The 13,827-nt window shown below is 38.2% G+C and overlaps 1 protein-coding gene across 1 annotated transcript in view; it reads right to left on the bottom strand.

Moving 5' to 3' along the window:
• Window positions 1–9,309: 9,309 nt before the first annotated feature.
• Window positions 9,310–13,827, bottom strand: part of LOC110144449 (transmembrane protein 180-like) — a 39,720-nt gene continuing 35,202 nt past the window's right edge. The window contains exon 7 of the mRNA XM_070461020.1: window positions 9,310–9,582. Coding sequence (XP_070317121.1) covers window positions 9,450–9,582 — 133 coding nt within the window. The 3' untranslated portion in view covers window positions 9,310–9,449. The remainder of the gene's footprint in view (window positions 9,583–13,827) is intronic.

Raw genomic sequence — 13,827 nt, 5'->3', positions numbered from 1 at the left:
ACTTGTTTCTAGTTTAGAGGTGGGTACTTATAAAGCCATAAACAAATGTGTTCATAATTGGAGTGAACACAGTTTTTCTTTCTTCTGGGCAAATAGCTTGCAGTGGGAATTCTGCAGTACATGTCAAGTGTGTATTTAATTTTATGAGAAGCTGCCAAAACTGTTTTCCAGAGCAGCTGAACCATTTTAATTCTACCAGGAAGCATGAGAGTTCTGGATGCTCCACCATCTTGTCAATGCACTATTATTAGCTTATTTTTTAAAATTCTGTTCATTGAAATGTGGATTTTCTTTTTTTTTTTCCATGCCATGCAGTTTGCAGGATCCTTTTCCCTGACCAGGGATCAAACCCAGGCCCACAGTGGTGAAAGTACAGGGTCCTAACCACTGGACTACCAGGGAATTCTCATATTATTATCTTTTATTTTAGCCATTCTAATAGTTACATAGTGATATCTCACTGTGGTTTTTAATTTGGATTTTCCTAATGACCAATAATGTTAAACATCTTTTCTTATACTTATTTTCCATCTGTGTATCTCCTTTGATGGAATGTCTGTTTAAGTATTTGTCCATTTTTAAAATTAGGTTGTTTGTTATCTGTTCATTAGTTGTGAGAGTTATTATTCTACCTGCAAGTCCTTTAAAAAAGATGAACTTTGAAAATATTTTTTTCCCAGTCTATGGCTTACCATTTCTTTTTCTTAACAGTATCTTTCAATGGGGCTTCCCTGGTGGCTCAGTAATAAAGAACCTGCCCACCAATGCAGGAGATGTGGGTTCAGTCCCTGGATAGGGAAGATCCCCTGGAGAAGGGCATGGCAACACACTTCAGTATTCTTGCCTGGCAAGTTCCATGAACATAGGAACCTGGCCGGTTACAGTCCATAGCATCACAAAGAGTCGGATACAACTGAAGCAACTTAGCATGCATGCATGCAGCTGGAGGTTTATACCTTTTGACCACCTTCATCCAATCGCCACTTCCCTTTCCCCTCCACCATCTCTGATAACCACAGATCTGATCTCTTTTTCCATGAGCTTGTTTGTTGCTTTTGAATTATACTTGATATGCCAGATATGTCTGTTCCTGGTATACGGCCTAGTGATTCAGTATTTCTATACACTTCAAAACGATCACCATGGTAAATCTAATTACCATATGTCACCATACAAAGATATTACATAATTATTGACTTATATTCCCCACACTGTACATTTCATACCCAATACTATTTTGCAATTGAAAGTTTTTAAGTTTATGTCTTTCAATCTCCACCTATTTCTCTCCTCCTCCATCTCCCTGCTCTGACAACCACCCATAGATTGTTTTGACTATTCAGGGTCTTGTGTGTTTCCATACAAATTTTAGAATTATTTGTTCTAGCTCTGTAGAAAATACCACTGGTATTTTGATAGGGATTGCAATGAATCTTGATAACTTTGATTTGGTCATTTTAACAATATTAAGTCTTCTAAGCTATGACCATGGTATTATCTTTCAACTGTTTGTATGCATTTTCCTCCTTTTCTGCATGCTGTTTAAGTTCAGTAATTCTTATTATTGTATCTCCACTATTGGCTTTTATTTGTGTCTCACTTTAAAAATATATATTTAATAATTGCCCTAGAGTTTAGAATTGACATCTTTAATTAATTGCATTCTACCTTAAAATATTATATCTCTTCCCACCTAGCTTAAGAATCTTATGACACCCAATTCCTCCCACATTTTAGGGTATTTTTGTCCTACATTTTATTTTTGCATATTCTGTAATTCTATAATACATTATATACATTACTGCTCTATTCACTTCAGATGGTCAGTCATCTTTTATTGAAAATTTTATTGAAGTAATTGTAGATTCACATGCTGTGGTAAGAAATAATACAGAGAGATTTCATGTACCGTAACCCTGTTCACTCTAATGGTAACACCTTGCAACCTGTAGTATAATATCACAGCCAGAATCGACACTGATGTTCATACAATCTACTGATTTTATTCTGATTTCCTGTCTTACTTGTATGTCTGTGTGTATGTTCCATACACTTTTGCCACACGTAGGTTCATGTATTCGCCACCATAGTCAAGACTCAGAGCAGTTTCATCACCACAAAGATTGCTCATGTTGTCCTATCGTAACCACACCAATTTCTCTACTTCCTCACCCTGTCCCAAACACCATAAATCTGTTCTCCAATTTCTAAAATTCTGTTTTTAAAACTGTTACATAAACTAGTCATAGAGTATGCAACATTTTGTGACTGATTTTTTTCGCTCAACATAATTCCCTGGAGAGTCATCCAGGTTGTACCATTTTTACTGTAGAATAGTATTTGATGGGTTTTGTCTATCATAGATTATTTATTTTCCTGTTGAAGGACATCCTGTTCAGTTTGGGGCTATTGTGAATAAAGCTGCTATGAATAGTCATTCACAGGTTATTGTCTAAACATAAGGTTTTTGTTTCTCTGGGATAAATGCGCAAGAGTGCAATTGCTGGTTTGCATGACAATTGCATGTTTAGTTTTAACAAGAAACTGCCATTAAAAAGAATTCATTTGAATCAGTTCTAATGAGATGGATGAAACTGGAGCCCATTATACAGAGTGAAGTAAGTCAGAAAGATAAACACCAATACAGTATACTAATGCATATATATGGAATTTAGAAAGATGGTAATGATAACCCAATATGCAAAACAGAAAAAGAGACACAGATGTACAGAACAGACTTTTGGACTCTGTGGGAGAAGGTGAGGGAGGGATGTTCTGAGAGAATAGCATTGAAACAAGTAAACTATCAAGGGTGAAACAGATCACCAGCCCAGGTTGGATGTAGGAGACAAGTGCTCAGGGCTGGTGCACTGGGAAGACCCAGAGGGATGGGAAGGGGAGGGAGACGGGAGGGGGGATCGGGATGGGGAACACATGTAAATCCATGGCTGATTCATGTCAATGTATGGCAAAAACCACTACAATATTGTAAAGTAATTAGCCTTCAACTAATAAAAATAAATGAAAAAAAAAATAAAGAAACTGTAAAACTTAATTCCAGACTGGCATTACCACTTTACAGTCCTACATAAATATATGAGGGATCCTCATTTACCTTTTAAAGTGATTGAAAATAAGAAAAAAATGTCTTTTATACTTATCTTCATTTTAATCATTTTCAGAGATTTTCATTTCTTAGTAGAGATCCAAGTTTCTACCTGGTAACTTTCTTGAGCATTTCATATAATGCAGGTCTGTTGGTACTGAATTCTCTCAGCTTTTGTTTGTCTGAAAAGTCTTTATTTCACCTTAACTTTAAAAGACGTTTACACTGTGTATAAAATTCTAGGTTAACAGGTTTTTTTCTCTCAAAATTTTCAAGATGTCATTCCATTGTCTTAAATAGTCAAATACTTAATCTTACATAGTTTCTGACTTACAGTCTGCAGTTATTAATTCTAATTTTTGTTCCTCTGTATGTAACATGTCTTATTTATTTAGCTGCCTTCAATAATTCATCCTTATCTTTGGTTTTTATCAGCTTGAATATGATGTGTCCCTCATATTGATGTGTCTATCATATGATATGATTTTGCCTTATAAGTTTGTTTGTTTTGATATTTATCCCAGGTATTTTATTTATCCTGGTTCTCTGAGCTACTTGGATCTTGAGTTCCTTGGTTTGCTGTCTTTCATTATGTAAAAACAACAAACAAATAACAAACTCTTGATTATTGTTTCTTTAAATATTTCTTGTAACCTGGTCTCTTTTTCTTCTTCTTTTCTTTGGCATTTCATTCAAATGTACGTTTGACTGCTCCATATTGTCCCAAATATCTTGGGTATTCTATTTTCTCTCTCTCCTCTTTCTGTGTCTGTGTTTCAGCTTGAATACAGGTATATCTTGGTGATCTTGTGGATTTAGTTCCAGATCACCATAATAATGTGAATATCACATGAATTTTTTGGTTCCCCAGTGAGTCTAGAAGTTATGTCTACACTATGTGAAAGTGAAAGTGTTAATCACTCAGTCATGTCCAACTTTTGGTGACTCCATGGACTGAAGCCTTCCAGGCTCCTCTGTCCATGGAATTCTCCAAACATACTGGAGTGGATTGCCATTTCCTTTTTCAAGGGATCTTCCCAACCCGGGGATTGAACCAAGGTCTCCTGCATTGCAGGCAGATTCTTTACTGTCTGAGCTACCAGGGCAGCCCACTATACTGTAGTCTCTTAAATGTGCACTAACATTATGTCAAAAACTCAATGGGTCAAACTCATTATGTCAAAAACTACTGTATATAAAATAGATAACTAATAAGAACCTACTGTATTACAGAGAGAACTCCACTCAATACTCTGTAATGACCTTTATGGGAAAAGAATCTTAAAAAGAGTGGATATATATAACTGATTCACTTCACTGTACGCCTGCAACTAACACAACATTGTAAATCAACTATATGCATACATGCTAAGTCACTTCAGTCGTGTCCGACTCTTTGTGACCCTATCTACCATAGCCCCCCGGGCTCCTCTATCCATGGGATTCTCCAGACAAGAATACTGGAGTGGAAAAAAAAAAAAAAAAAGAATACTCGAGTGGGTTGCCATGCCCTCCTCTGTAAATCAACTATACTCCAATACAAATTTTTTTAAAACCCTATGCACATAATTTTATAACACTTTATTGCTAAAAAATGCTAACCTTTATCTGAGGCTTCAGAGAATTGTAATCTTTTCACATAGTAACATCAAAGATCACTGATCACAGATCACTATAACAAATACAATAATGAAAAATTTAGAAATATTGTAAGAATTTCCAAGATGTGAGCAAATGCTGCTGGGAAAATGATGCTGATAGACTTGCTTGTCGCAGGGTTGCCACAAAACTTCAGTTTGCAAAAAGAACAATATCTGTGGAGTGCAATAAAGTGAAGCACAGTAGACTGAGGTATGCCTGTACTTTCCATTGATGTATCTTCAGGTTCACTGATTCTCTCCTCACAGGATATGCTGCACATTACAGTTTGCACAAATACAAATTTCTTCACAATCTTTAGCTTCCCTTTTAAGGTTAAGTGTGTGAATTTATGATTAACAGACCTTACTGGAAGATAATGCCATCGACATCACCATCTCTGGCCCTCCCCATCTCCAGGCCCTGATAGAACTTTGCTGATTTCAGGGAAAGCAAAAAGAAAACAAATTCAGGAACTGTACCATTTTGCACTCTCTTACTGCAATGCCCTGGCTTGAATCAGAGAACTCAGAATATGAATCATGTCTACTCCACCTACACCCCTTATATTTCTTATTGAACATGCCCACCCACAGACCAAGTAGCAGCAACATAGACAGTACTTTTGTGAAGTACACCAGTGGTAAGCTAGTTGGTGAGAGCCATTGCTAACTTTTCAGGAATTCTCAAGCTGGATTTTAAACATGGCCATTATTTCAAAATTATATATAAACTTATGCATGGATGCATCCTTAGTCACTCAGACATGTCCAACTCTTTGCAACCCCGTGGACTGTAGCCTCCCAGGCTCCTCTGTCCATGGAATTCTCCAGGCAAGAATAGTAGAGTGGGTAGCCATAGCCTTCTCCAGAGGATCTTGCCGACCCAGGGATCAAACTCTGGTCTCCTGCATTGCAGGCAGATTCTTTGCTGTCTGAGCCAACAGGGAAGTCTATATATACATACTGCTGTTCAGTAGGTCAACTGTGTCCGTCTCTTTGTGACCCCATGGACTGAAGCATGCCAGGTTTCCCTGTCCTTCACTACCTCCCAGAGCTTGCTCAAACCCATGTCCATTGAGTAGATGATGCCATCCAACCATCTCATCTTCTGTTGCCCCCTTCTTCTGCCCTCAATCTTTCTCAGCAGCAGGGTCTTTGCCAGTGAGTCAACTCTTGGCATCAGGTGGCCAAAGTACTGGAGCTTCAGCTTCAGCATCAGTCCTTCTAATGAATATTCAGGGTTGATTTCCTTTAGGATTGATTGGTCTCCTTGCAGTCCAAGGGACTCTCAAGAGTCTTCTCCAGCACCACCATTAGAAAACATCAATTCCTCAGCACTCGGCCTTCTTTATGGTCCAACCTTCACATCCATACATGACTACTGGAAAAACCATAGCTTTGACTATATGGACCTTGGTTGGCAAAGTGATGTCTCTGCTTTTTAATATGCTGGCTAGGTTTGTCATAACTTTCCTTCCAAGGAGCAAGCATCTTTTAATTTCATGGCTGCAGTCACCATTCACAGTGATTTTATATATATATATATTTATCATGTCTGTTTTTAATACTTATATTATTTATATATTATATTATTATTATATTATATATTTTATTATATATAATATAATATAATATTTATATTTATATTATATAATTATATATTCATTTATACTTATATTATATTATATATTTTATATATTATATTTATATATATATTATATTATATTATATATTTATTATATAATTATTTATATATAATTATATATATTATAATTATATAATATATAATATATAATATATATTATATATGTAATATATAATAAAATATATATTATATTATTATATAAATAATATCATATATTATTTAATATATATATTATATCAAAAACAGGTGATAAAACACTACTCATTTTTTATTTTTATTCTTTATTTTTTTCACCATACCTTGCAGCATGTGAGATCTTAGTTCCCCAGCTAGGGATTGAACCCACATTCCTTGCAATAGAAGCATGGGGTCTTAACCACTGGACAACCAAGAAAGTCTCTCTGTAATGTTTTTAATGCCTATTCTATCTGTGATAGAATGTGTATATGTGATATGACATGTGTATATGGAATTATGATTTTTGTTTTGCTTTCTAATTTTACAATGGTATGCTACTTAGCACTTCTCAAATCTGTATTTACTGATATTACATTTGTAGCTTGAAATTAGCCATGTTAGATGTATTTACACCATGAAAATTCGTGTAAACTGCTGCTTTGTTTTGTTGATTGTCTCATCCAGGGGTCAGCAAACTCCTTCCGTGAAGAGCCAAGAGTATTTTAAGCTTTGCAACCACATGCAGTTTCTGTTGCATAGTTTTAATTATAAGCCTTTAAAATGTAAAAATTATGCTTAGATCTCATGCATGCATGCATCCTCAGTCATGTCCAACTCTTTGTGACCCCATGGACTATAGCCTGCCAGGCTCCTCTGCCCATGGAATTTTTCCAGGCGAGAATACTGGAGTGGGATTCCACTTTCCTTCACCAGGGAATCTTCCTGATCCAGGGGTGGATCTCCTGCATTAGCAGGAAGATTCTTTACCACTGCACCACTTGTGAAGCCTGTTACTATACAAAATTAGGCCAAAGGTTGGATTTGGCCCAGTAGTGATAAGTTTGCCAATCCCTGGACTAGATTTAAAGAAGCAATAAAATGTTAATAATGCATATTAACCCAAAATAATGCAGATTAAACTCAAAACTGTCATGTCTGTAGCTGTTCCACTGTGAAAAATATAAGAAATTCACAACATATTCTTTCCAGTACTCAGAACCTATCATTCAGTAAATCAAAGAGGTTGCTCATGTCATGGCTGACTGAGTGCAGTTCTGAAGTGTGTCTTCATTATTTGCTTTGTCTTACTCATTAACATAAGCAAAATGTAAAACAATATTTAGGTTGGAACTACACTCCTTGGTTAATGACATGGGTGACTTTTTTTGGGATTGAATGATAATCAAGCATTTATTCATAGTTTTGATTTCATGACTATTGTTGCCAATTATAGAAACTTCTAATGGAATATGGAATTTGTAAGAAATAGCAAGTTATGGGACTTCTCTAAGAGTGCATTGTTAAGACTCAGTTCTCCCATTGCAGGGAATACAGGTTCAATCCCTGGTGAGGGAGCTGGGATCCTGCATGACTCACCCTGTGGCCAAAAAATAAGGAAATAGAAAAAGAAATAGCAAGTCATGCTGAAATTACAGGTATACAGGATTTCCAGAAAAGGAGCCATGTTTAATTATGATTTGTAAGTCACATACTGTACAGATTTTTATCAGTAAAATTTATAATAAAATTACATATGTATATATGCTTACTTTTTTCTCACACAGCCAACCATTAAGCATTTCTATCACATCATTGTGTCTCAGTGTCTCATGCCGGGCCAGTTATCACTCCTGGGTAAGAGAATCTAGACAGGTACACAGAGTTCGAGTCAGTTAGATGAAGGTGGATGACTGAACTGAAATTTCTGGTTCTCAGCCAGTTGAGAGAGAGAAGAGAAGAGAAGAGAGAGAGACATTGAGAGAGAAAAGACTGAAGGTGACAGAAACAAAGGCTCCCTGACTCCCGTCTGCTGCTGCTGCTGCTAAGTCGCTTCAGTCGTGTCTGACTCTGTGCGACCCCATAGACGGCAGCCCACCAGGCTCCCTGTCCCTGGGATTCTCCAGGCGAGAACACTGGAGTGGGTTGTCATTTCCTGCTCCATTGCATAAAAGTGAAAAGTGAAAGTGAAGTCGCTCAGTCGTGTCCAACTCTTTGCGACCCCATGGAATGTAGCCTACCAGGCTTCTCCGTCCATGGGATTTTCCAGGCAAGAGCTCTAGTCCTGTTTTATTTCCTGTCCCAGATGCCCATGAATTTATCTAGTTCATCCTTACCAGAAACCTCTCTTTAAGACAGCTGAAATTGAATTCCTGCTTCTTCACAACCAAAAGCTCTGCAACCAAGACAGTGAACCACATAAATCTGGACTATATGAGTCCTCTTATCCTGGTCCCTGAGTTTCCCAAAACTGATGACTATTAATCACAGGGAATCTACAGACAATGATGATAAAGTATTACTTAATGAAAAGGGGGGGGGATGTATCACTAATAAAATCAGTCAAATAAGAAATATGGGGCTTAAAAAAAATAAAAGAAAGTGGCACACACAGTCAGGTTTCTGGGAAACCCAAAGCAACTCACATAGCAATTCAGGGGTAAGGAGTGAAAGGTTGTGTTCAGGCTGTGAAACCACTTGGAAATGCCCAGCTTAATTCATATGTAATGTTCTTTTAAAAAAATATTTATTTATTTGGCTATGCTGGGTCTTAGTTGTGGCATGCAAAATTTTTTAGTTGTGGCATGTGGAATCTTTAGTTGCAGGATATAGAATCTACTTCCCTGACCAGGGATCAAATCCAGGCCCCCTGCATTGGGAGCACAGAGTCTTAGCCATTGGACCACCAGGGAGGTCCCCATATTTAACATTCTTATTATGGAGTCAAAAACTTCCACATTTGATAGACTTTTTTTTGTCTATTTATTTTTTTTCTAAGCAAATCCGAGGTTATAAAGAACAGTTTTGCCCCCTGGCATAATGTAAACTTCATGAGAACAAACAACTGAAGTTCATTTGACTCTTGTAATGGCTGGTATTATACTTAGAAGACCCCTGTGTAGTCTGTCTTCTTCCTGATGGAGAAGGGGCTCCAAACCAGGATCTGAATTGCTGCGATGCCCAATGGGACCAGGCAAATCAAATTAAACATGGCCTCATGAAGATCTAAGATTGTACTGAGAGGGAAAAAAATATTGAAACACAGTTATTTTCTAGAGTGGCTTCTTTTCTTATTAACTCAAAGCTATACAACAAGAAGTTTCAGAAAAGTTTTGATATCTACTGAGCCCATTTAAAAAGTAAATGAAATTTTATTAAATAATTTTGATTCTTTCAAATAACTAAATAAGTAAATAATCCCTACCTCCCAGTTTGTCATACCAGGGGAGGCTGATACGTACTCCTTTGATCACAATGCCTGGGGAGAAGTTCTGTGGCCACAGTGAAGGACCCCACAGCGGGCGCGGGAGGACAGAAGTGGAGGTGGGTACAATGCATACATGTACTTACTCTACATACTCTTAACACTTTAGTCTTGAAATCACCATCCAGAGAGTTTCAAACAAAGAGGCAGGAGCTGGGCATTCATTTTTATTACTAAACTGACTTCCATTCTATACAATTTGAGATTATGAGAGAAAATCAGGCTTAATGATAATATTAAGAAATGACAGAACCTTTTCCAACAAGAACTTCATTAACCCCAAGATGCCTATGGTTCTCCATTATATTTAGTAGATCATTTTTTTTTTTTTTTCATTTAAATCATACACAGTAAAGAGGCCTCCTAGTTATTTGGGGGCTGATTATCTGGTGCAGCTTCTCTTTGGTTACTTGGGCTATCTAAAAACAGCACCTCGTTAATTCAGCCAATTGAGATAAGAGGAAAGGTCAAACTATATGATATAAGAAAAGGAGCTGTTTTGTTACATCTTCATACCAGAATCAGTTGCTATTACCAGAACCTATGTCTCATTCACTCATCTAAAAAATAGGTATTGTGTCATTATTAATGTGCTAGGCACTGGGTTGGACTGGTTATCCAGTGGTGGCAAAACTGACAGAGCTTCTGCTTCATGGAGCTCATCTCCCAGTTCTGGAGGTAGACCTTAATCAAGTCATCATAAATAAGATTGACTTACCCATGATTACATATGAAGAAAGAATGCTGAGATGGAAAAAAGCAATGCTTTAGATGAGAGCTCATAGCCAGAGTGTTTGCAGATAAGAGTCTGGAGAAGTTTCCCCCAGGGAAGTGGGATTTGAGCTGACCTGAAGGATAAGTAGATATTAGAAGACCTCTGACTAGAATCATGGAGAAATATCCAAGCATTGCTACCTCCTCCTCTAAAGGCCACAGGCAGGAAAGTCTTGGGTGCTCTGGACTGGATTGCGTTTGCTTCCAGTTACTGCTTCACAAAACCACTCTTCACCTTGAGTCCTACCCAATCCAAAAAATTGATGACTATGACTTTCCCATTCTTTGCTCCGCTGCTGTTACTTTCTGGGCTCTGAGACAATCACAAAGGCATGGGCCATCAGCTGGCCTTGCCAACACATGCTGACTGTAGCCTCTAGAAGTAACAGAGGATCCAAGAATGCTGTCAGGATGCAGTCACATTTCTGCTCCACCCAAACTATCGATGGAAAACTTCATTTCTAGGTGCACATGGTGTTTTGTCTTCCTAGCATTTGTTCCTTTAAGAAAAATCTCCTGCCCTCTTCCACAGTAAGCCTGTTTCAGTCCTGAAGATTCAGTGGACGTCGACTACCCTGCTCCCACCCCAATGTCAGGCATACACCAAGATGTGGTCAGAGTTGGGCTATAGCTACTGTCTCAGGAATGGACATGTGACTCATACAAAGCCTTTCAGGATCCAGCTCGGAGCTTTTGCTGTGCTACTAGGACAAATATTTCCTCTAGGATCTGAGTCTGTAGGCCCATGTAAACCTGGGGTTACCTTGTTGCCACGTGGTAAAAGTTTGCACTCAACACAGAGGGAAAGTCACGGACAGATTCCTAACACCATTTGAGTCCTACCTACGCAGAGCCCAGCTCTGTCTGACTTTTCAGTTACATGAGCTGCGAAGTTCCTTTCTCATTTGAGCTTACTTCCATTGAGTTTCTGTCACTTGCAGCTAAACTGGCCTGAAAATTGTATCTTTACCATTGGCACTTATGTCCAAATTTACCATAATTTGGCCTCTGACCACTATAGGGATGGGATTCAGTGATTTCTAATTGGCCTTTACTAAGAAAGACACAGGAGGTTTGAAAGAGCTGATCACAGATTTCGAGAATGAGAAGACAAGGTCACGACTATACTTTTGAACTTGACATTGTAGGTATGTAGACACATGATGGTTCTCTCCCCACCTTTGAGTACTCACTGACTGGAACCACGAGACAGACCAGATCAGGGGACTGGGTCAACAATGGGTGCAAGAGGCCAACAGGTAAGGGAAAATCAAGTTCCACTTTGTTGGTGGTGGTGGTGTTCAGTCACGAAGTCGTGTTCGCCTCTTTTCAACTCCATGGATTATAGCCAGCCAGGCTCCTCTAGCCGTAAGATTCCCCAAGCAAGAAAACTGGTCAACCACTTGTAAAAGAATGAAACTAGAACACTTTCTAACACCATACACAAAAATAAACTCAAAATGGATTAAAGATCTAAATGTAAGACCAGAAACTATAAAACTCCTAGAGGAGAACATAGGCAAAACACTCTCCGACATAAATCACAGCAGGATCCTCTATGACCCACATCCCAGAATATTGGAAATAAAAGCAAAAATACACAAATGGGACCTAATGAAACTTAAAAGCTTTTGCACAACAAAGGAAACTATAAGCAAGGTGAAAAGACAGCCCTCAGATTGGGAGAAAATAATAGCAAATGAAGCAACAGACAAAGGATTAATCTCAAAAATATACAAGCAACTCCTGAAGCTCAATTCCAGAAAAATAAATGACCCAATAAAAAAATGGGCTAAAGAACTAAACAGACATTTCTCCAAAGAAGACATACAGATGGCTAAAAAACACATGAAAAGATGCTCAACATCATTCATTATCAGAGAAATGCAAATCAAAACCACAATGAGGTACCATTACACGCCAGTCAGGATGGCTGCTATCCAAAAGTCTACAAGCAATAAATGCTGGAGAGGGTGTGGAGAAAAGGGAACCCTCTTACACTGTTGGTGGGAATGCAACCAGTGTACAGCCACTATGGAAAACAGTGTGGAGATTTCTTAAAAAACTGGAAATAGAACTGCCATATGACCCAGCAATCCCACTTCTGGGCATACACACTGAGGAAACCAGATCTGAAAGAGACACGTGCACCCCAATGTTCATCGCAGCACTGTTTATAATAGCCAGGACATGGAAGCAACCTAGATGCCCATCAGCAGACGAGTGGAGAAGGAAGCTGTGGTTCATATACACTGTGGAATATTACTCAGCCATTAAAAGAATTCATTTGAATCAGTTCTAATGAGATGGATGAAACTGGAGCCCATTATACAGAGTGAAGTAAGCCAGAAAGATAAAGAACATTACAGCATACTAATACATATATATGGAATTTAGAAAGATGGTAATGATAACCCTATATGCAAAACAAAAAAAGAGACACAGATGTACAGAACAGACTTTTGGACTCTGTGGGAGAAGGTGAGGGTGGGATGTTTCAAGAGAACAGCATCGAAACATGTATATTATCTATAGTGAAACAGATCACCAGCCCAGGTTGGATGCATGAGACAAGTGCTCGGACCTGGTGCACTGGGAAAACCCAGAGGAATCAGGTGGAGAGGGAGGTGGGAGGGGGGATCAGGATGGGGAATACATGTAACTCCAAGGCTGATTCATGTCAATGTATGACAAAACCCACTGAAATGTTGTGAAGTAATTAGCCTCCAACTAATAAAAATAAATGAAAAAAAAAATAAAAGCAAAAAAAAAAAAAAAGATTTCCCAAGCAAGAATATTGAAGTGGGTTGCCATTTGCTTCACCAGGGGAATCTTCCAGAACCAGGAATTGAACTTGCATCTTCTGCCTTAGCAGGTAGATTCTTTACCACTGAAGCCACCGGGAAGACACCCCCCCTCCAGGTTCCACTCTGTCACAGCCTAAATCACACACTTCTTAAACACATAGAAAAGGAAAGGAAGTGGCCTAATCAAGATCTTTAGAGGACAAAAACACCACAAAGCCATGACCATGAACTGCTAGTCAAGGAATTATACAGTATGTGCTCAAAGCCCAGTGTTTCATGAAAAGACTGGTTTCTGGTTGGCTGAGGCACCTGTGTGCTCTTTATCTGAGGAGCCCATTGTCCTTCTGCATTCTCTAGTTACAGCAGATTCCAGTTTCAGAAATATCAAGAAACTGGATTCCGGCTGATACGGGTTC

This window comes from Odocoileus virginianus, chromosome 33 (genome assembly GCF_023699985.2).
Source record: "Odocoileus virginianus isolate 20LAN1187 ecotype Illinois chromosome 33, Ovbor_1.2, whole genome shotgun sequence".
Taxonomy (NCBI): Eukaryota; Metazoa; Chordata; class Mammalia; order Artiodactyla; family Cervidae; genus Odocoileus; species Odocoileus virginianus.
The sequence above is the reverse complement of the archived record's forward strand: the minus strand, read 5'-3'. Positions and strand labels throughout refer to the sequence as shown.